A 21,578-nucleotide genomic window follows, 5' to 3' on the forward strand; every position below is an offset into this window, starting at 1 on the left:
TTGAGATGGACTGGGAGCTATCACACTCCATTGATTCCCAAAGACCGTTTCAATCCTTCCCTCATGGTCCTTAAGCGAGGGACATCTCTCATTATGAATGGGTTGATGATAATTAAAATGGATACACTCTCTGTCTCTACTGTCCTAGTATCTGGTTTGCCAAGAATGCTGGATAGAGAAAAACAAACGTGGTGACCTTCCTAAATAAAAAGAGGCCATTGGATTTTTATCAAAGTCAAGCTGTGTTTATGAAAAGCTCATTGCTAAGTAAAAACTCAGATTTCATATGACCTTGTGGAAAGATCTGAATTTGGTTGTTCCGTAAAGAGGCCAGGGTCTGTGGTAGTTACACAGGTATGTACTTAGAGAGCAAGTTCATGGCATCTCAGATGACAACTGACAACTTGGTGATCCGGAGCCACCTCTGTCTATGTTTTAGTAATTCCCCCTTATATAGCACACATGATTTTTTAAACAATCAAGCTAAATAAAGCAGCTGAGGAAGATTTCATGGTTGAAGAACCACCCAAGAGCCACTCTGAATGACAAGCTCTAATCCGTGCCAGTTTGTTTATTATCTCTATAGGTTTTCTGGCTGGACTCAAGAGTGTTCTGACTCATTTTATGACGTAAAAACTCTTTCGTCCATCCAAGTTAGAAACCTATTACTTCATTAGACATATTATTTAAAACATATGCTGGTTTCCTTCTTGAGAGATTAAAAGTCTGGGCTTCACAGGCCTATGTTCTATACAATAAGTAGGTTATCATTAGGCATTTAATTATTCTACTGTTGTCCCACATTTGTATTCTTAATCAGATTTTGCAGAACTCTGAGTATAATGACTTGATGCTTCTCCTGTCTTAGGAAATATAAGTATAAGCATTCTTTTATACTTCTTTCTTATGGGTTTATTGTTATAAACTAGAACTGGATTTAATAATGGTTACCCTTGGTGTCTTCGTGCCAAAAAGGATTGTTGATCAATTATACTAAAACCCAAATCATCATTTTTGGTAAACCCTTTTCCACATATAGCTGACTTTGTTGACAATCCTATATTACAAGGTACTTATTCAAGTTACCTTGCTATCTGAATATGTTCAGTTTAATTTGGAAGATACATTTAGTTATATTATGTTCAGTTTAATTTAGAAGATACATTTAGTTATATTTTCCAGGCTAAACTTAATACTGCCATATGCTAGAGCAATGCTGTCCAATAGAAATATAATGTGAAACTCAAATGCAAGCCACAGATGTAACTTTAAATTTTCTAGTAGCCACATTAAAATATTTTTAAATACAGGTGAAATTAATAATATATTGTATTTAACCCAATATGTCAAAAATATTATCATTTCAACATGTTATCAATACAATAACTAATAAGGAGATACCTTAATTCATTTTCCATACTAAATCTTGAAGAGGATCCATAGGTGAAGTGTCTCACTGTCCCAATACAAAGAAAGTTTTATTTCCATTGAGCTATGGGTTTGGCTTTATGTTGAGGACATGGTGAGTCATGGAAGTGATCTTGTTGCCCTGGTGTGTTGGTTGGAAGCTAGAAAACTACAATGAAATTTGATGTTATTTAGCTGTGCACGTGGCTTCCTTAAATAAAGATTACATTTCTTGGCTTCCTTTGCATCTAGGTGTGGTCACACGATTTAATTATTGGTCAATGAGATATAAATAAATGTTTCCAGCAGCAGCATCAATGAAGTCTCCTTAAAAGAGAGGAGACAGGCCCTTTTCTCCTCCATTCTTTCACCTTGCCTGAAATGAAGATGTGGTGGCTGGAGCACTGGCTGCCATTGTGTACTATGAGGATAAGGGTCCCATCTTAGGGATACTAGAGGTGTGAGCCAGCAGAAACTTTCTTTCTGGAGTCATCATATAAGCCTTGGTCTGCCTACCTCTAGATTTCTTTTGTGTGAGAGTAAGGTCAAAGTTGTATCTTGTTAAACCTACTCTTTTTTTTGCCTCCCCTGAGGGAGGTATTTCCTGTTACTGAACCTAATCTTAGCAGACAGATCAGGAATATAAATTTCCCTTGAATGTGATTTTATGATGAATAGCAGGACTTAAAGTAAAGGGAGTGAAGAGATAGAATAAATACTTTTTAGCCAACTTTTCAGTGAAACATCTATTCTACAAACACAAGAAATAATACCATTTGGGAAGGGACCAAAAAAAATGTAATGACTTTGGAATAGAAAGAATTTTCATACTCCTTTAAATTAATTCAGCTTTACCACATCTGAAAATGAATTTCTTTGAGACAGCTACTAATCTATCTTCTACTTACAAAAGATTTGTCTTTGAAATGTGTCTTTACAATGAGAATTGAAATATAATGACAATAATGGCTACCATTTATTATTATAATTTAATGTCTACTATGGGAGAAGCACTATGCTAGGTGTTTCAGATATATTATCTCATTTAACCCTTACAACTACCCTACAAAGTAAGAATTACTTCCCCATTTTACAGGAGAGGCTCGAAGAAACCAATTAACTTACTCAAGGTCACACAGCAACTCTTAGAAGCAGAGCTGGGATTTGAGTTCATTTCTGTCTGAATTTCTCTATGCTGAATCTCTGATGATTTTCATAACATTGTTTTTTTTTTCCAACACTGGCTCAGATCACTTTCATCAACCTACTTCTCCCCTAAATCATAACATTCTGATAGTCAAGGAAGAGACAGATGCTGGGATCCTGCCCTGTATATATGCTCATTGCCAATTTTCCAGAGATTCAGTGGCAGTGCTGACAAAGGAAAGGTAACATCTGTTGAATTTGAACAAGGCTCTCTGAATGGTATATTGGACAAAAGGTCTAAACCAGAAATCACGAGACTTGTCTCTCATATTAACTATATGTCTAATTAGCTACTTGACCTTACACAAAATCATTCAACCTTTCTGGGCCTCAGTTTTCTTTTGTAACAGGAAGGGCAAACCTAGGTGATCTCTAAGATCTAATCCAGTGTCAATATTCCATGATTATGCCAAAAGTCTGTCAAAGGAGAAATAAACAAAGATGGTTGGAAATGAAAGCAGGCAGTAGTATTTAGAATGCTTTACCTCTCACTGCTTGACATGCAGAATTCAATTTTAAAAATGAATGAACCTAGAAGAGAACTGTGGGAAGCTCTCTTTGATTGTTGAAATTGTTTACTCTTGACTCTACCGTTAACTTTGACTGCTATGGCTTCAGAAATAGCTTTTGAACAATACTTCTCAGAACATTCTTCCAATGCATACTAACTGAACCATTTTGCTAGCTGGAATAAACTCTTCTAGTTTGTTGGACTCTAATGTGTTCACACATACCTTAGTAGAAAAAATTCTTGATTTAATTAGAACTTAAATATTTTTTCTCCACTTAAAGTGAAAAACGTTAATTATTAAAAATAAATTGAAATGCAAATTTAGCTGAAAAACATATTTTGCAGGTGTATAAACTGAGATCCATAGTGGCTGATTAGCTTAAGATTATATGGAGAGTCAGAGGTATGCCAGTACACCAGAGGCATCTGCTGATCTGGGTGACCTAGAGTTCTGGTGAGGGTCCAGAGTGGGAAACAGACTGTTAGCTGAACCTTGGGCCTGCACAGGATCAGGGATCCATATTAAAACCAATCTAGATGAAAATGTGCCTTGCAGAAACAGACTAGAAGGAAATAATCTGTCTCAGGCTTGGGTCTGAGGATGTTAAATAACAAGCCTCCTCTGATACTTCATGGTGACTAGCCAAGTTTCATGAGGGTTTGGGGCCTGAATTTGTACCATCTGTATGGTCCGAAAAACTGTAACCTGAGATTTTTAATTTAAACTTTAAATTAGGGCTTCCCTGGTGGCGCAGTGGTTGAGAGTCCGCCTGCCGATGCAGGGGACACGGGTTCGTGCCCCGGTCTGGGAAGATCCCACATGCCGCGGAGCGGCTGGGCCCGTGAGCCATGGCCACTGAGCCTGCGCGTCCGGAGCCTGTGCTCCGCAATGGGAGAGGCCACAACAGTGAGAGGCCCGCGTACCGCAAAAAAACCCAAAAACAAACAAACAAAAAAACTTTAAATTAGTACAAATAGTTACCATGTTGTACACCTGAAACTAATATAATATTGTAAGTCAACTATACTACAGTAAAAAAATAAAGTTTGCCCTGATCTGTAGTGCAGACAGGTTCTGACAGAAACAAACGTAAATCTTCCCCAGACTCAGAATTTAAACATATTTGAACCAACAATTAAAAAATAAAAGAAACAAAAAAGCAAGCCATCATATACAAGAGTTGACAGAAACAAGAAACCACAGATCCAGACCCACAAAGCGTTAACATGATCTATTTTCAAATATAGCATATAAAATAACTATGTTTAGTATGTTTAAAGAAAAGAGAGTAAGCAAAAACAGGATTAAGGAGCAAGAAATTGCCCAAAATTAATGAGGCATATTTGAAAACAACCTGAATTAAAATTTTAGAAATTAAAAGAAATCACTGAAATTTAAAATCGAATGGAAGGGTTAACCATCATAATAAACAAAGATGAAGAGACATTTAGTGAGTCAGAAGACAAATTTGAAGAAATCACCTATAAAACAAAAGAGAAACAACGAAATGTAAAATTGGAAAAAGAATAAAAGACATAGAGACCAGAGTGGGACAGTCTAATGGAACTTCTGAAAGGAGGTAACAGAGAAAGTGGGAAAATCAAGATTCAATGAGATGATGACTGAACATTTTCTATGATTTATGAAAGACATGGGTTCTTTTCTTTTTTAACATCTTATTGGAGTATAATTGCTTTACATTGCTGTGCTAGTTTCTGCAGTATAACAAAGTGAATCAGCTATACATACATCCCCATATCCCCTCCCTCTTGCGTCTCCCTCCCACCCTCCCTATCCCACCCCTCTAGGTGGTCACAAAGCACCGAGCTGATCTCCCTGTGCTATGTGGCTGCTTCCCACTAGCTATCTATTTTACATTTGGTAGTGTATATAAGACATGGGTTCTTATATTCAAGAAGCTCTGCAAGTCACAAGCAGGATAAAAACAAAATTAATCCACACTGATCCTTAGGATAGGACACTGGGCTGTGAATTCTATTGCCAACCTCAACTCTGAAGCATACACAATAAAGTAACTTTTTCCCTGTGTCTCACAGCAAATTAGTTCCTTCAGTTATAAAATGAGGAAACTTATTACCAACCCTGCTTAGACCTTATGGATGTTACGAGAGTAATAGAAACCTGTTTGCTAGGTTATTGGGAATGTGGAAGTACAAGTACAAGTCAAGTTCTTTATAGCAGAGGCAAGTACCCATTCAGAATTTCTATGAGCTCCACCTTATTAAGTTTCCAGGTAAAAATGTATTGTCCTTACTCTTTAATGAAGGACTAATCTCTGTCCTTCCTATGCCTCTTCTTCTTTCCAGTGACTCAGAAGAATACATGTAGAGCAAATCTCTGGAACAGTCCTGGAGGTATCTTGTATCATTAAAGCTCAATATGCAATCCACATTCTAATAATGACCCCGGCTTATGGTCATAATAATGAAATGAAGAAAATGGATATGTAAGTATTTGGAGAAAAAATTAAAACCAACAGATAAACGCAGGAAGTTTTAATTACAGGAAGGAAAGTATCCTTCAGTTTATTTGGGGGAGATGTATGGGGTGCTCTTCAATATTTCTAATCATTTGATTTTGCACAGGACTGGGACAACTTATTCTGATCCTTGCCCATGTCCTGGCCACCGACTGTGCACAATTGATTTCTGGCTTCCTTCGAGCTCTCTCAGCCATCTCCACTAGAGAAGCAGGCGGCAGGTCAGACTGTGGAGGTGGGTACCCAGGTGACCACTTGCCCTGCAGGATCTCACCTACAGGGCCAAATACACCTTCTAGATACACCCTTTTCTGGGTCTGTTTTCATTTCATGTAGATAAATGTGCATTGAGAAAAATGCCAAATAGAAAATGAATTGGAATTCAGAATAAGACTTTGGGTAAATGAGAGGAATGCATTTAATAGTGAAGCACAGAATTTTCCTGTTTTCTTTTGATGCCCCTATTGGTCTGTCCCAATGCATTCCTTATTATTAACTGTACTTTAACCATGTAAGTAAGCATGCATCTTCACACTCATGCTTACTTAATTACATTTTCATGCTTCACAGTTGCCACCTTATTTTAATATATGTCCCTGGTTTGAAAAACAATTTTAAAGCTTTAATGTCCTGGAACAGTCAGCAGAGTTAGTTCAGATTTACAGAGAGGAAGCTGCAAATGTACCTCCTTTTTCAAACTTGTCAAATTGTCAAAAGTTTCGCTGGATTTTTGCATTGCAGCCTGCTAATGATGGCAGAACAGGCATGGTTTTTATTGTCTCAGAACAGAATGTAAAAGACGTATTTTGAAAACATTTGATATTTGATGCGCTTTGAATCACCACACTGTGTATATAATCTTATGGCTATTAAATGAACTCTCTTTTATAAAAATAAGGGATTTTTGAATCTGAGAATATTTTGGGGTTCAGTTTCTATTTTCACTTGAGACAAAAAAAACTTAGGGGGTGTCAAACCATCTCTGAGTAGGATGTGTTGCTAGGAAATCATGATAATAGTATGATTTTTTTTCCATTTCATATCTACCTCTCAAAAATATTTATGTGGATTCCATCTTACACACTTAATTTGAATTGAAATTCTATTAAGGATGCTCTTGGGTTATATTTCTAGTGTCACCAATGAACTTCATTTACTGATTCAGTAAATCTACAGTTAATGTTTTGACCTCACTGTAGTGTTAATGGTGTAGCCACTATGTTTCAAGCAGGGGTTTGTTTTATTAAATCAATCAAATCAGAGTCACCTTAAGGTTTACCCTTTATTTTTTTAACTGAGTAGAAAAAGAATTACTTTAAAATAAATTAGATCAGAGGTTGTCATACTTTGAATGCAAGTTAAAAATAATTAAGCCTACATAGGAATTAGTCATAAGCCTTTTGTCCCTGTACGCTAAAAAGTACTTCCCATCATGTTTCGGTGACTATTTGTCTATATTTGAGCTTTTCTTTAAGTCCAGGGAATCTGTAGCATTATAATATATTAACATTGTTTACTAATTAATAGAAACTTTTCTTCTGAGAACTCAGCTACTGTGCCTAAGAAATTCAAGTGTGTTCCCCGAACTGAAGAGGGAAAAGTACCTGCAATCCTAGGTTCCTAATCTGGGTACATTGATTATCTATTTTCTACTGAGATACTTAATGGTAGTTACTTTATATATGAGTGGATTTTTCTCTTCAGTGGCATGATGAATGACTATATCGTTGTGCCCGCAGCATGTACATTAGATTTTGAACAAAGCTTCTTTATCAAATGGCAGGTACAACCCTGCTGTTACTGTAATATCTGTAGGAAAAATACAGCGTACGCACTAATCATTTCAAATGGCCTAATCAATACTGGAAATTGCAGGAAAGTGATGCATTGCATATGATAGGTATGTAGAATCAGATGAAAATCTTTTGATTATTGGCACTTTCAATAAAGGGGAAAACTAATAATGTTTTAAAAGCATATGATACTTGTGTAATCAAGGAAAGTTTTCCTAGCAATAATAATTATATGAGTCTTTTACAACTTCCTCCTCTAATTATCCGTTTTATTAGTAGATGCACATCACCATCCATTAGGTAACACTTAAAAACATAACGAGACATTGTTATATATACACATGTATACGGTGTGTGTGTGCATATATATCTCTACAAATAGAGGTAGATTCTCAAACAGCATGGTCTATATATCAAAGTATGTTTGTCCTTATAATGAAAACAAAACTATTTACAATTAATATTTCCTCACCATAAACAATATGAAGTTAAGAGCATTTATGGACTACATCCATGAACCATTCATAATCAGTGTCAACAGCTCAATAAACAGTATCAAGAATCATAGATCTCAGTGTTGAAAGGGGCCTCAAGGGTCATTTGGCTAATCTTCTACCATTTCAAAAATGAGGCAGCTGAGACGCAAAGAAGTTAAATTAGTTACTCAAGGTCACTGTGCTGTGAATAGACACACAGGTACACACGCACAGAAATACACACACGCAGTGTCATCTCTCTGATGGACAAGATGGCCACATGTCATAGGATAGCCTGAAAACAAATATCCTTATAACAAAGCCTTCTGGGATCTTCAGGAACTAACCCGGCTTGGAAGGGGTACATGATGATAGTACCTCAGATGATTTCTGTTATATAGCAAAAACAAAAAATATATAGCAAAAAAATATATATATATATCTGAGGTTCAGAAATACTTCAGGGCGTAATGTTCCATCTCTCTAGCTGATTAATCCAGTTCTAAGATCCAGTATAATGAGAGGTAATCATGGTAGAAAGAGCAGAAGCTGTCCTCTCTTTGTGAATGCTTACCTTCTATGAGCTTTTGTGCTCCCCTTCAAAGACTATGTGACCAGGAGAAGCCAGATTTTATGAAAGACATGTAGTAGATGCATTTTACAATGCTGGTATTAGAAGCCAAGGCCAGTATCTTCAGTATAGGCTAAATGTATTACTGAGATTTCATGGCAAGGAGTTCTATTTTAAGGGAGTATGATTTGACCTGCGGTATATCCAAATCTAAACTATGTTATAACTAGCTTCTATTGTATTCCTCTTGAGGTATTTTTAAAGACTAATGAGTTAACCTTTGTGAAGTACCATGAGACCTTCAGGTTAAAGAATCCTGTATCAAGTATCAATTCACTGCCACTAACAATACTCAACGTACCTAGAAAACAGACTGAAAATAATCAGTAAACGATTCACTGCAGTCCCCTTGGTATCAGAGCAGCACAGTTAACATGCTAACAGCTAAGCGTCATGCGCTTAGAGGAAGAAAATGATCAATGGCAAAGAGCATATCCACCACCTTTGAAGTGACATGATCCATTATAAGAATCAGATATTAAATTGCATCCTGTACTGAGCACACTCAATTAAAAGTCTGCACAGTGAGATCATCTCGATGGTTAAGTATGCTCTGTGGGAACAACCTTTATGGAGCTTAAAAATCACAGAAGGACTATTCATACCATGACACCAGAGATTTGGAAGGCATTTCCTCCCCCTATTTTTCAAGTTGGTAGTTTTATTAGGAAGCCTTTTTCCTGAAAGGCTGCAAAGTTTTGGATCATACTTATTCACTCTTTTGTTTCTTTGAGCAAGAGATGCTTCCAGTGTTTTTTCTACTGGGTCTAGAATGGATGAACGTGGCTTTAGTCTGCATTCTAATTTAGTCTACGTTTAGTCCACATTGTATCTGGACAAGAATGTGTCATTCATGCACTTGATATTTGATGCCCTTCATCTCCTTGAACTTTCCCTTTTCAGTAAGCTAATCTATACACCTGAGTCCCTGGCTCCTTGTCTAACTCTTCCTTTGGTGGGGGTGAGGGTGGAGGCTAGAAGGAACGCTAGATGTAGAATGAAATCAACAGCCCTGGTTTCTACTTGCACATTTGCAAATTAGCCAGGTCTATGGCCTTGGACAAGTCATTGAACCTCGCTGGTCCTCAGTTTCCTCATGTTTCAAAAACTTGTACACTTCTTGTTCATCGTTTACTGTCTATCTCTCCCAGCCAGACTGCAAGCTCCACTAGTGCAGGAATCTTTGTATTCCTCACTGATGTATCCCAAGAGCTAGCACATGGCACATAGTAAGTGCTCAAGGAAAATTTGTTTAATAGAAGAAGTGTAGAGATATGTGGTTCAATGTTTCACAAATGTGGTAGCCTCTAGTTCACCTGTCTCAGCACCCTTAAGGATTCTAGTGCACTAAAGCCAGAGAGGCAAAGCAGTTTGCCCCTAGATGTGAGAGCTAGGGCACCATTCTAACCTCCTCATTTAATTGTCCATTGGCCAAACATTTATTGAGCCCCTATTATGTCCCTGTCATATATGTGGAATCTAAAATATGACACAAATGAACCTATCTACAAAACAGAAACAGACTCACGGACATATAGAACAGACTTGTGGTTGCCAAGGGGGGGTGAGGGAGGGATGGATTGGGAGTTTGGGATTAGCAGATGTAAACTATTATATATAGAACGGGTAAATAACAAGGTCCTACCGTATAGCACATTCAATCGCCTGTAATAAACCATAATGCAAAAGAATATGAAAAAGAATGTATATATATGTATAACTGAATCACTTTGCTGTACAGCAGTAATTAACACAACATTGTAATTCAACTATACTTCAATAAAATAAATTTTTTAAAAAAAAAGACTTTTCCAAAGTCTTCTTGGCCGTAGGGTTTCTTCTCAAATAACCCAAGCCCCCCTCTTTGTGCTCTGCAGTACATGGCCTTGGACACAGCCTAGCAATGATACCTCTTTATACATGGTGAATTACGTGATGGGCTCCCAGAGGACAGTATAGTACAATGGTTCAGTGCATGGAGCGTGAAGCCAGAATACCTCAGTCCAAATTCTGACTCTGATACTTGTTATAGGGGTGACTTTGGGCAAGTTATTTAATCTCTCTGTGCCTCAGTTTCCTCATGTGTAAAGTGGGCCTAATTACAGTACTTATCTCATAGGGTTGTTATGAAGATTAAGTGAACATAAGTCCAACAATTAGAAAAGTGCCTAATACACAATACTTGTTATGTAAGTGTATGCTCTAGGCCATGATACTATATCTGACACATGGAAGGATGGAAGGTATTTAATAACATTTAGTAAATAAATTAATAATCAGGTTAGAGCTATACTGTACAGTCCCCTAATATGCAGTTACTTCCCTTTTGTTAACTATCTTCTAATTGTTCAATGTGTGTTCTCCACTAGCTCCTTGTGTGCAAGGACCACGTCCATCTTGTTCATCACTATATCCCCAGCACCAAGCACCATGCCAAGCACATAGTAGGCACACTACATTTGCTAAGTGTAAAAATGAGTGATTTTTAAGATTTGCATTTTAGTTATTATTACACTGTCTTTAGCATTTTAATCATTTTCTGAAATTGTAAAATGCCATCCTTTCTCCCATATTATTTCTATGTGAGGCAACAAAATTTTGTACAGTGAAGTATTAGGTTAGAATTAATTCCCTTAACAGAGCGATTCTCCTGTTTCTTTATAGTACAGGATTGCAGATTTTTGGTTCAAAACTATTTCAGGTGCTCACAGAGCACCTGTCCTTCTTGCTTATCATGTGCCATTTTACATCCGCAACAAAATTCATCAGCAGAGGCTTTGTAAGAGCTATTACTTATTAATTCTACTCACTTAATGAGCACATGGTCTGAGGATAAGAAAAAAATATATAAAGAACGATCCCTTATTTTTGGTTTAGGTGGAAAAACAAGTCACGTACTCAAATACCTACATCACAACGCCTTTTTTTTTTTTTTTTTTTAAACCGGTACGCGGGCCTGTCACTGCTGTGGCCTCTCCCGTTGCGGAGCACAGGCTCCGGACACGCAGGCTCAGCGGCCGTGGCTCACAGGCCCAGCCGCTCCGTGGCACGTGGGACCTTCCCAGACCAAGGCACGAACCCATGTCCCCTGCATTGGCAGGCGGACTCTCAACCACTGCGCCACCAGGGAAGACCCACAATGCCTTTTTGATTCTCTAGCAATGAGTGTGGTAGGATTTCAGAGGATCCTGTTGATGTGATCAGGAAAAGTTTTATAAAATGGCTAAAACTGTAGTTGGTCTGGGTGGATGAGTTGAATTTTCACAGGTGGACAGGGACTAGCATTCCTGCTGAGGAAAGGGCATAAAGAAAAGTGGGGGTAAGGAGAGCATACAGATCACTTTAGTGCAAGGAGGGATTTATGCAGGAAGCAGAAGTAGAAGATAGGCTGGAGAGAGAGATATGGAATAGTTTGTACTGGGCTTTTGGTAACAGGCTAGGATATCTGAAGGTTTTCTATAGACAACGGAGAACTGTGGATGATGTTAGGGTAGAGAAGCAAAGTTGTGGGACTATTAATTGGGCAGGAACATGGCAATATAGAAATAGAGTAAAGTTCCTGGTTAAGTTGAGTTTTTACATGATGGGACACCCAGTGTAAATATTCTGCAGATGGCTGGAAAGGAAGGACTACTTAAATTTGGGGAAGACATAGATTTCAACTAATCTGTATAGAACTGATAACAAAAGACTTGAGAATGGATGAAATAACTACAGGAGAATACAGAACGAGGACAGAAGTTCAACTACAGAACTATGACAATGAAAAATACGATTAAAAGCCCAGCAGTATGTTGTATATGAAAATCCAGTAAAATACTAGCCTAGGGAATACCTGGAAGCCCTTTATAACCCACGAAGGCATACAGATCAGAGTTTAAGAGACACTACCTTAAGGTAAAGACCGGTAAGAACTTGGGAGTGAAGGAAGAAGAACAAGAAGAAAACTCTGACATACCTGTTGAGCAGTCAGATCCTGTCCACTTGGGATCGCAGCTGCATGTTCCAGTGTCCAGGAGAAAAGTCCCGTGTCCTGAGCACTGCTCTTGACATATGGGAAGTGGCGTTTCACAGTTGATTCCTCCCCAACCAGTAGAACAGTGACATTCTCCTTTTACACAGATGCCATGGCCAGAACACATTGGGTCTAAGCAGTCCTCTGAAGGCCCCAAAAAGGAGGGAAAAGGTTGAAAGTAAACAGGTGTGGCCAGTTTACCTTAGGACAATGAAACCGAGATACACTGATTTCCTAATATTATATCATTTATGCTGTTTTAATTAGGCAATAAAATGACTCATGTAAACGCTGTGTTCAAACAAGAATATTATTAGCACTTAAAAACATGGTAGGCTATCATAAAGGTTGCAACCTAAATTTAGAAGAAGGAAACCACACATATGTTATGTGAAATTATGAGCAGTGTATAGTACTCCCACGCAAATGGGTTGGTGGACCAGTGTGGGCCTTCAATAAGAATTCCTTGGCTTTGTAAGAAAGATCAAGAATTTTTAGTAAGTCATTCCTCGTCTTTTCTGAAATTGGAATCATAGTTCCCAGAAATGGCTTTTATTTGATGTGTCTAGAGGAGTTTTTATATATATTTAAGTTTGGATTATTTAAGGTATTAGGTGAGGTGACTGCTGTTTCATGAAATCATACAATATAATCAATTTCTTATAATTTCTCATTTATCCCTAAGCACTGAAAATGAAGCATTTTTAACGTAATTTCAAAATTCTTTTCCTCGTGGCTTCTCCTTCTACCAGGATGCTGTGACATAGTTTTCAATGCTTTAGAATATCACAGACTCAATTATATTTGTCTCGGATTCTGTGAAGTCTGGAAATTTTTGGACACATTCTAACAAACACTCTATTTTAGAAGTAGATTCCTATGTTTGCCTTGGGGAAAATCATTCTGTGCTTTTAATTGAGTGACCATCCCACGGAAAATGGGAAAGTTGATTTCCAAATTTTTGATCTTCCCATACAAATAAGATGAGACCAAAATAACTTAACCATGATGAGGATGTATGCTTTGAATTACTTTTCCAGCAATGGAAATAGACTGATACAATCTGCCATCATCTGCAAGACTGGCCTACTTTTAGGGTGTGGCATGTACCATGGAACAGAGTCAGTCTAACTAAGCAGTATTATAATTAGTGTTATTGCCATTATAATTGGCCCATGATCTCAGGATCATTAGCACAATGCTTTAATACCTGAGCGAATCAGCAAATAAACACCAGAAGGTACATCTGATTTCATCCGTTCATTATTTGGAGGGAGAGGAAAAGTCTAAAATGTAGAATATTGTTTCAGAAGGAGGTAATTTTATTACATCAAAATACAATAATCTTAATAAATGATATAGTAGTTAACTTAATATAGTTTCTTTTTTTAGAAGGCCACCTTCCATGAATAGGTAAGTCATACGTAAGTAAGAGGCACAAAGTCATATGGCTGAAAGGACCAGGTTGGTAGTATACATGAATGAGATGGGCTGGATGTAAGAAAACAGGGTGTCAAATGAGTTGAAAATGACACCCCCACGAAAACCTGCCCATGGATGTTTACAGTAGCTCTATTCATAAGTGCCTAAATTTGGAAACAGCCTTGATGTCCTTCAATAGATGAATGGATAAACAAGCTGGTGTATCAAGACAATGGAAATTCAGTGAAAAGTAAATGAGCTATCAAGCCATGGAAAGACATGGAGGAGACAAATTCATGTTGCTAAATGGAATAAGCCAGTTTTAACTTTTCCATACTGTGTGATTCGAATTATATGACATTCTGAAAAAGGAAGACTACAGAGACAGTAAAAAGCTCAGTGGTTGCCAGGGGCTGGAGTAGGACGCGGGATAAATAGGTGGAGCACAGAGGATTTTTAGGGCAGTGAAATGATTCTGGATGATACCACGATGGTGGATACATGACATTATCCATTCAGCAAAACCCATATAATGCACAATACCAGGAGTGAACCCTAAGTAAACTATGGCCTTTATTTAGTTACTAATCATAATGTACCAATATTGGTTCATCAATTGTAACAAAGGTACTTTACTAATGCAAGGTGTTAATAATAGGGGAAACTCTGTGTGTGTGTGTGTGTGTGTGTGTGTGTGTGTGTGTGTGTGTGTGTGTATGTAGGGGTGAGGGCTATATGGGAACTCTGTACTTTTTGCTCAATTTTTATATCAGCCTAAAACTTCTCTAAAAAATAAAGTACATTAATTCAACAATGAAAAAAACAAACAAACAAGGGGTGCTGGGAATAAGTGTCCAGTTTAAAGGAAGCTGCTGCTAATTGGCTACAATCATTGCCACCACATAGGAATGTGGGTCCAAGGTTACCAGATTTTCTAGTTGTTCAAGAGAAGCTAGAAACAGAGACTTTTATATGACATTTCTCTATTTTAAATTTTGGGAAATACGTCACATTAAACAACTACGAAAACACCACCACTACCACTTTGTGAATCAAACAAAACCCATCCATGGGCCCAGTTCAACCTGTGAGCTCCTGGTTTGTGATGTCTGACTTAAAATATTTTTTGTTAAAAAACTGTATTTGAAAAGTTTATACCTTTAAACATGGTATTCCTTGCTATCTTGGTTATTCTGTAAATTTTCTTAGTGGCCCCTAGAAGGCAAACATAAGCTAAGTCTTTTTTCCAACGACTCACAAGATTTAAATTAGAAGGGTCTAAATTAATTAGGTTAAATGTTTTTCAGGGCAGATTGTAGATGTTGTGATAGACACCATTTTTTGGTGAATGTCTGTGTGTCCATATAGCATCTGAATGTACAACTTAAATATCATGATTGCAGATGGATTCCCATAAAAACAGCTTCCAAAAGTAACTCAGGAACTCTACTGCCTTCCCTAGGCCCAATGACATTCATATTGGAACAGATACAATCTTTACACCAAAATTCTACTATGGCTAATGGGAAGTGGAAAGCTAAACTCTGGCTTGCTCATGGAGTGGAATGAGATTAAACTCTTTAAAATGCTGTGTAATCGTCTCAATGAGCCATCTTTAAAAAGCAATTATAGTGCATTTTCAGCAGTCTCTTTCCTGAACAACAGTTGTGATGAGACCATCTCCCATGGTAATGGTTTAATATTATTTCTGAAAACAGTCTTATTTGAGGAATGTGACATGAAAAAGGTCTGATTACTAGTAAATTTATTTTCCAATGTGTCTTCTTTAAATTATAAAACTATTACTATTTTGAAGTATGTTTTGTAAATGATAAAACTATTGTGTGTGTATGTGTAAAGGCTCCTTTGGGGGTGAATTTTAATATAAAGGCACTGCCTCAAAACTCATTAGTGGTAAGTCTACTTCCTTAGGCATGGACGTCAAGTTTCAGCAGGAGGTATGTAAAAATAAACAATATAAAGCAATAATAATAATGGTAATTACAAATCACTCCCAAAGAAAACATTCGTGAAATGGTTCCAAATGTGCACGTATTATTTTTATTATGTGCTTTAAAGTAAGATGTAGCCTAGTGCACTCTGTAATAATGAAAGCATGTAAATTAACACCTAAAATCATCAGTATGGAAATTCTCAAGTTATAAAACAGTGTTAAAACGAGGGGGGAAATGCCATTTTTCACTACTGCTCTGCAAGGGCCACAGATAAAGCCTCATGTTAATATTAGAGGCTGTCAGAAGAGACACGAACTCCCCCGCTCCATGTACTAAGGAGACATGTTGAGCATCTAATGGTTTGCAAAGACCACTTACATCTCTACTAGAAACCCAGAATGACACCTTGGACAATTCAGTGAGAGAAAAGCCTGGAGCAATAGATTAACACAGGGCTCTGACCTTCCTCGCATATTTCTCCTTTGTATCCTGGCACACAGATGCAGACTCCCATGATGCAGGTGCCGTGGCCAAAGCACGTTGGGTCAATGCATTGCTCTTCTGGAACGTCGCACTCTGGTCCCTTCCAGCCATTTCGGCAGACACAGTGTCCTTTCTCGTATTCTCCGTTCCCACCACACAGCACAGGGCACGAATCTGAAGGTTGGCAAATGAACTTGTAATGTTCGCATAATGCTTTTAAAATCTCCAAAGAGCAATTCTCTATCGATTCTCGTATAATATTTCTGGTAAAAAAAATTGTACTATTTCTGTCTTACCATTTATTAAATCGGCACATGTTCGTGATTACAAACAGAATTTTCCTCTTATGGGATTGGGGGAAAGATAAATTATAAAAACATCCTGAGTGGAGAAATTATTTCAAGTACTTGCTTTTGATTCCACCATACTCTTAAACAATTATTATTATCATCATTATTATAAGCTAGGATTTTTCTCTTTTATGGTTTTTCTTCCTCAAGCAGATGTATGCTACTTTCAGGAAGAAAACCCTGAAAATCTGTAAAACTAGTAGGGAGTTATTCGTATTATAGAATGTTATCTTTAAAAAGTTGTGCATTTAAAGAGATTTATGCTGGACAGATGTCTGTGCCTACCCCACACTGTGCAGACCTTTATTAGAACACTCACTCCGCTTTGTCACTGTAGGTCTCCTTATTAAAAATATGGGCTTCCTGAGGGCAGGGCCTGTACCTTCTCTTATTCATTTTTTCAATACCAGCCATCACCTCTACTTCTACCTCCCACCTCCTCAAGATCTATCAGAGAACTTGGAACCTAGCAAATGCTGTAGAATTCTCTGTTGAAAACAAATATCGTATATTAACGCATACATTTGGAATCTAGAAAAATGGCACAGATGAATCGGTTTGCAAGGCAGAAATACAGACACAGATGTAGAACAAATATATGGACACCAAGGGGGGAAAGCGGGGGTGGGTGGTGGTGGTGGTGGTGGGATGAACTGGGAGACTGGGATTGACATGTATACACTGATATGTGTAAAATAGATAACTAATAAGAATCTGCTATATAAAAAATAAATAAAATAAAATTAAAAAAAAAAAGAATTCTCTGTTGAATAGAATTTAATCTAAAGAAAATGGAGTGGCTGAGAAACCTGAGATTAAAGCATGAGCAGACTGAGAACTTTACGAACACATTGCGAATGAGCAGAAAGCATCTCTAAAGTAATAACTGGAAGTCTATGGGGAAAACACAGTGTGATTTATCTACAGCTTTTCAAGAATTAAACTATGGGCAAGTCTAGTTTTAGTAAAGTTTGAAAGTTTAACTTCTGCCTTTCCAGTCTTTCCTTTCTAGGCTACTCACGAATTTGGTGACTGTCTACCCCTTCCTGTTTACCTTGGTGTGTACAACCGGTTACCCACTCTGCCCTTTCTTAAAGTTCATCCATTATAAATGAGTTTATGAAGGGAACAGAAGCATCATGGAGTGGTTGGGTCAGAGGATCCAGGTACGAATCCCAGCTGTTAGATAACCTTGGTATTTCACCTCTCTGAGGTTATTTCCATAACCTCATGCATGCCCATAAAACTGTGATAATAGATCTTTGCATGCCCATAAAACTGTGATAATAGATCTACATCGTAGGACTATCGTAGGATGTAGGAATTAAAAGAAGTACTGCAAAGTGTTTAGAACAGTGCCTGGCAGAGCAAGTGCTCAGCTTTTGGTAGCGGCAGTTCGGATGTTGTTGCTATTGCTGCTGCTACTGCCACTCCTGTCCCTCCTCTTCCTCTTATTGCTACTAATTCTGAGTTCTCAAACGACATTGAGCTCCCTAATCAATCAGTGTAACAGAGCAACCTCACCTCTAGCACAGTCAGGCCCAAGGAATCCTGGGAAGCAGTGACAATGGCCAGAGATACACTCTCCATTTCCATTGCAATTGGTCGAACAGTCATCCATTATTTCTGTTAATAGAGAGAAAAAGAAAAAAAAGAACAAACCTATAGATTGTAGAGTCCTTAATTTTTTTCTAAATTGCGAAAACTCTGGGCCTGTAACAATCTTTGCCCTCTGCTGTCTACAAAGCACTTCCTATTTAAAATCAGATGCCAAAGATTTCTGTAAGATGTCATATGCAGCACCGAATTATTAAAAGCGCCCTGGATTTGCTGAATTGGCTATTCAGGAATGAAACTAAAAACCAACCTCACCTCTAAAGTGCATAAAGGGTCTAGATGAGTTGTATTCTTATGAGACATTCACGATAAAGCTAAAAATGTACGAGGATTGTAAGTCATTTCTCAAAAGCAAAATGGACTTTAAAATGTAACCCAGAAGACGAAGTCTATTGTTTATTTTTCAAATTTAGGTTGTAGCAAATAAAAATTTCTTCTCTAGCACCTAAAATGCTTAATCTACTATCTTGACAGCTTAAATACGATAATCAGTATTTCATTTTCATTAATAAGTGACAACGGAAAGCTTTTAAAGTAAGTGTTCATATTAAATTCACCACCACTAAAAGCATTAGAACCTAAGTATTTTGTTGAGAAATGCTTTCTTGACTGTAAATGCTTATCAGTTCTTTGCCACTAATTTCCCTTCAATCCATTCTTAGAGAAGAATAGGTTTCAGGGGAATTGAGAAGGCTTTGAAGGTGCCCATAGGTAGTTGTGGTGACATAAAGATGTGCAATGCAACAGTACTTTGATAAGTCTTGTGTTAAGTAACTTGACTGAAGAGGTATAAAGTTATACAAAAATCAGTCTCTGACGAGGACGTTAAAAACTGTTTTTAGTTTAAAACTGTATTTGAGTATGATAGCATCAAATTCCAAGTCTGTGAACTATTATGATATGCATGTTTTACTCCTGTAGCTTAAAAAAATAATCTTCTCATTACTCTTTTCTGGAAGTTTTCCATAACTTAGCACTCCTGGATTCTGACTTTTATGTTCTAGCCCATTACACTCATACTTCTCATATGTACCAGTTTTTTCTTTTCAATCCAAATTATCTACTTCATCTAGTTTCACTTGGATAAGCTATTTCCAATTAGAAGGAAATATTCTAGTAAGTAGTCTTGGCATCTTCCATTAAACTATGAGAATTTATAAAGAGAGTCGGGAAACAGCATTTCTTCAGTTGTGGCCTTTTGACCACCTATATCAGTAGGATCACCTGAGGCACTTAAAATGCAGATACCTGAGCTTCACTCCAGATTTACTGAATTTGCCTCTGAGGGATGCAGCCCAGTAATCTACATTCTAGCAAATACCTCAGGTGACTCTACAGGTGATGACCGAATTAAAGCATTGAGAACCAATGCTTCAGATAGTAAATTTCCAGGTTAGAGGAATTCTAGTCTAGACTTGGAATTCTGCAATAAAAGCAAGAGGAAGAAAGTGGTATCTAGTCCATTTAGGTGATTCTTAGAAAGCTGAGAATGAATCCAGCGGCTGTGTGGATAGCCACCCTATTATCAATCAGAGATTATTCTTCTGACATCTGTGTGAATACATCAGATTCCTTTTTGCAGGTTTATGGTGGCCTGTTTTCTGATCCCTGTGCTAGAAAACTGAACTGGATAAGAAACTGACACGTGTCATTTGCTGAACAACTGGGCTGGCAGGAATGTAACATTTGACAATGAGCTAACCATTTTTAACTCATTAAAACATTAGTTATTTTCAGAAAATCATTAATTTATTTAAAAGGTCATTACGAAAAGGCACAAAGGGTCTTTTTTTCTCTTTTCATTCAGAGATGGAACAATTATTATCTATTTTCTTATCTTGCTTTCTTGTACCAAAAAGTAATGGCAGTTCTTAAATCTACATTTGGATTTCCCCTGCCCTGGATGGTTAATAGGAGGCCATGGAGGAAGCTTTCAAAGGTAAATATACTTGAATTTAATTTCACACCAGGTCCTATTGACAACTTTATGGAAGCAGCCTTGTGGGAATGTAGCTATTGTAGAAAAAATGTTTAATAAAGTTTGCTATCAAAATGAATAAAAATCCCTACATCTTATTGACTTATCTAAGAACCGTTCCTGGGCCCATAATGCTGCACAGAGCTTAACACCTGCGATGCAAATGAGAAGAGAAGGCAATATAGGAGGTTTTGGAAGCTGCCATCTCCACTGGGTATCAAAGAGACATCGGGATAGCCTAGGGACTCCAGAAGGAGGATGGCTACAGCAGAAACACATAAATAACTAGTGATGAAAAAGAATGTGCTTTTCTGTTTATACTGGCCTCCAGGAAGTTTGCCTTCTATCTTTTAAATCTTACTTCAGACTCACTTCCTAGACACCAGTTCATTAGAGTTGAGAATCATTTTAAAGTTCTATGCTTCAAACCCTGTTTTTATGCTACAGCCTAAAGCCCCTTGGTTTCTGCATCTGCTGTGATGATGGGTTTTGCTTCTGGCAGGTTTTCTCATGGGAAAAGCCAAAGCTAACGAATAATCGTATGGAATGAGTATGGTCTAAAGGGCAGGGGTTTGGAATCAGAGATACTGAGTGTCTCCAATCTCAATTTTGCCACTTGCTGGCTGTGAGACTTTACCAAATTATTTACTCATCCCAAGCCTGATTCCTTACTTGTAATGTAAGTAGCACTATACCTATGCTATCGAGGTTGTGATGAGAATCAAACAAGATAACTGAATGTAAAGCATCCAGCAGAGTGCTTGGGGCAGAATGGCACTCCATAGATGGTATATATTATCATGTTATTGAGCAGGTTGGCTGAGATTAGGGGATATTGATAACTCTGTCTATACAGCTAGAAAATAACATGTAATAATATAGGCCAGTAGCTAGCCTATATTAGTCATTCAATAAATGTTGGTTATTAATGCTGTTTTGATCCCTATGAGTAGCAGACCAAATATAGTTAAGATCAATCAACTGACTCTAACATTATCATGAAATAGACAAAGGAGCAACATTTAGAACAGTTCATACAGACCTTAATTTGTTTAATCAAATACATTATCCTCTTTTTTACTATGATTAAGATAAAGTACAAAAACATAAAAATAATGGGGAGAATTTAGAGTGAATAACTTATATACCTTTGACATTTTGGGAAATTTACTTGGATTCTCTTTAAGTGGAATTATAGGAGAAATGTTTCTGTTGCTTCTAATCTTAAAGACA

The 21,578-nt window shown here is 37.4% G+C and overlaps 1 protein-coding gene across 1 annotated transcript in view; it reads right to left on the bottom strand.

Annotated features, from left to right (window-relative positions):
* TENM1 (teneurin transmembrane protein 1) overlaps nt 1-21,578 on the bottom strand; it is a gene marked incomplete at its 3' end in the record, with an annotated part of 801,014 nt that overhangs the window by 248,093 nt on the left and 531,343 nt on the right. The window contains exons 11-13 of the mRNA XM_082865351.1: nt 18,275-18,376; nt 16,380-16,574; nt 12,484-12,684 (exon numbers count right to left, since the gene is read on the bottom strand). Of these exons, the coding sequence (XP_082721477.1) occupies nt 12,484-12,684; nt 16,380-16,574; nt 18,275-18,376 (498 nt within the window). The remainder of the gene's footprint in view (nt 1-12,483; nt 12,685-16,379; nt 16,575-18,274; nt 18,377-21,578) is intronic.

This window comes from Leucopleurus acutus, assembly GCF_964270905.1.
Source record: "Leucopleurus acutus genome assembly, chromosome: X".
Classification (NCBI taxonomy): Eukaryota; Metazoa; Chordata; class Mammalia; order Artiodactyla; family Delphinidae; genus Leucopleurus; species Leucopleurus acutus.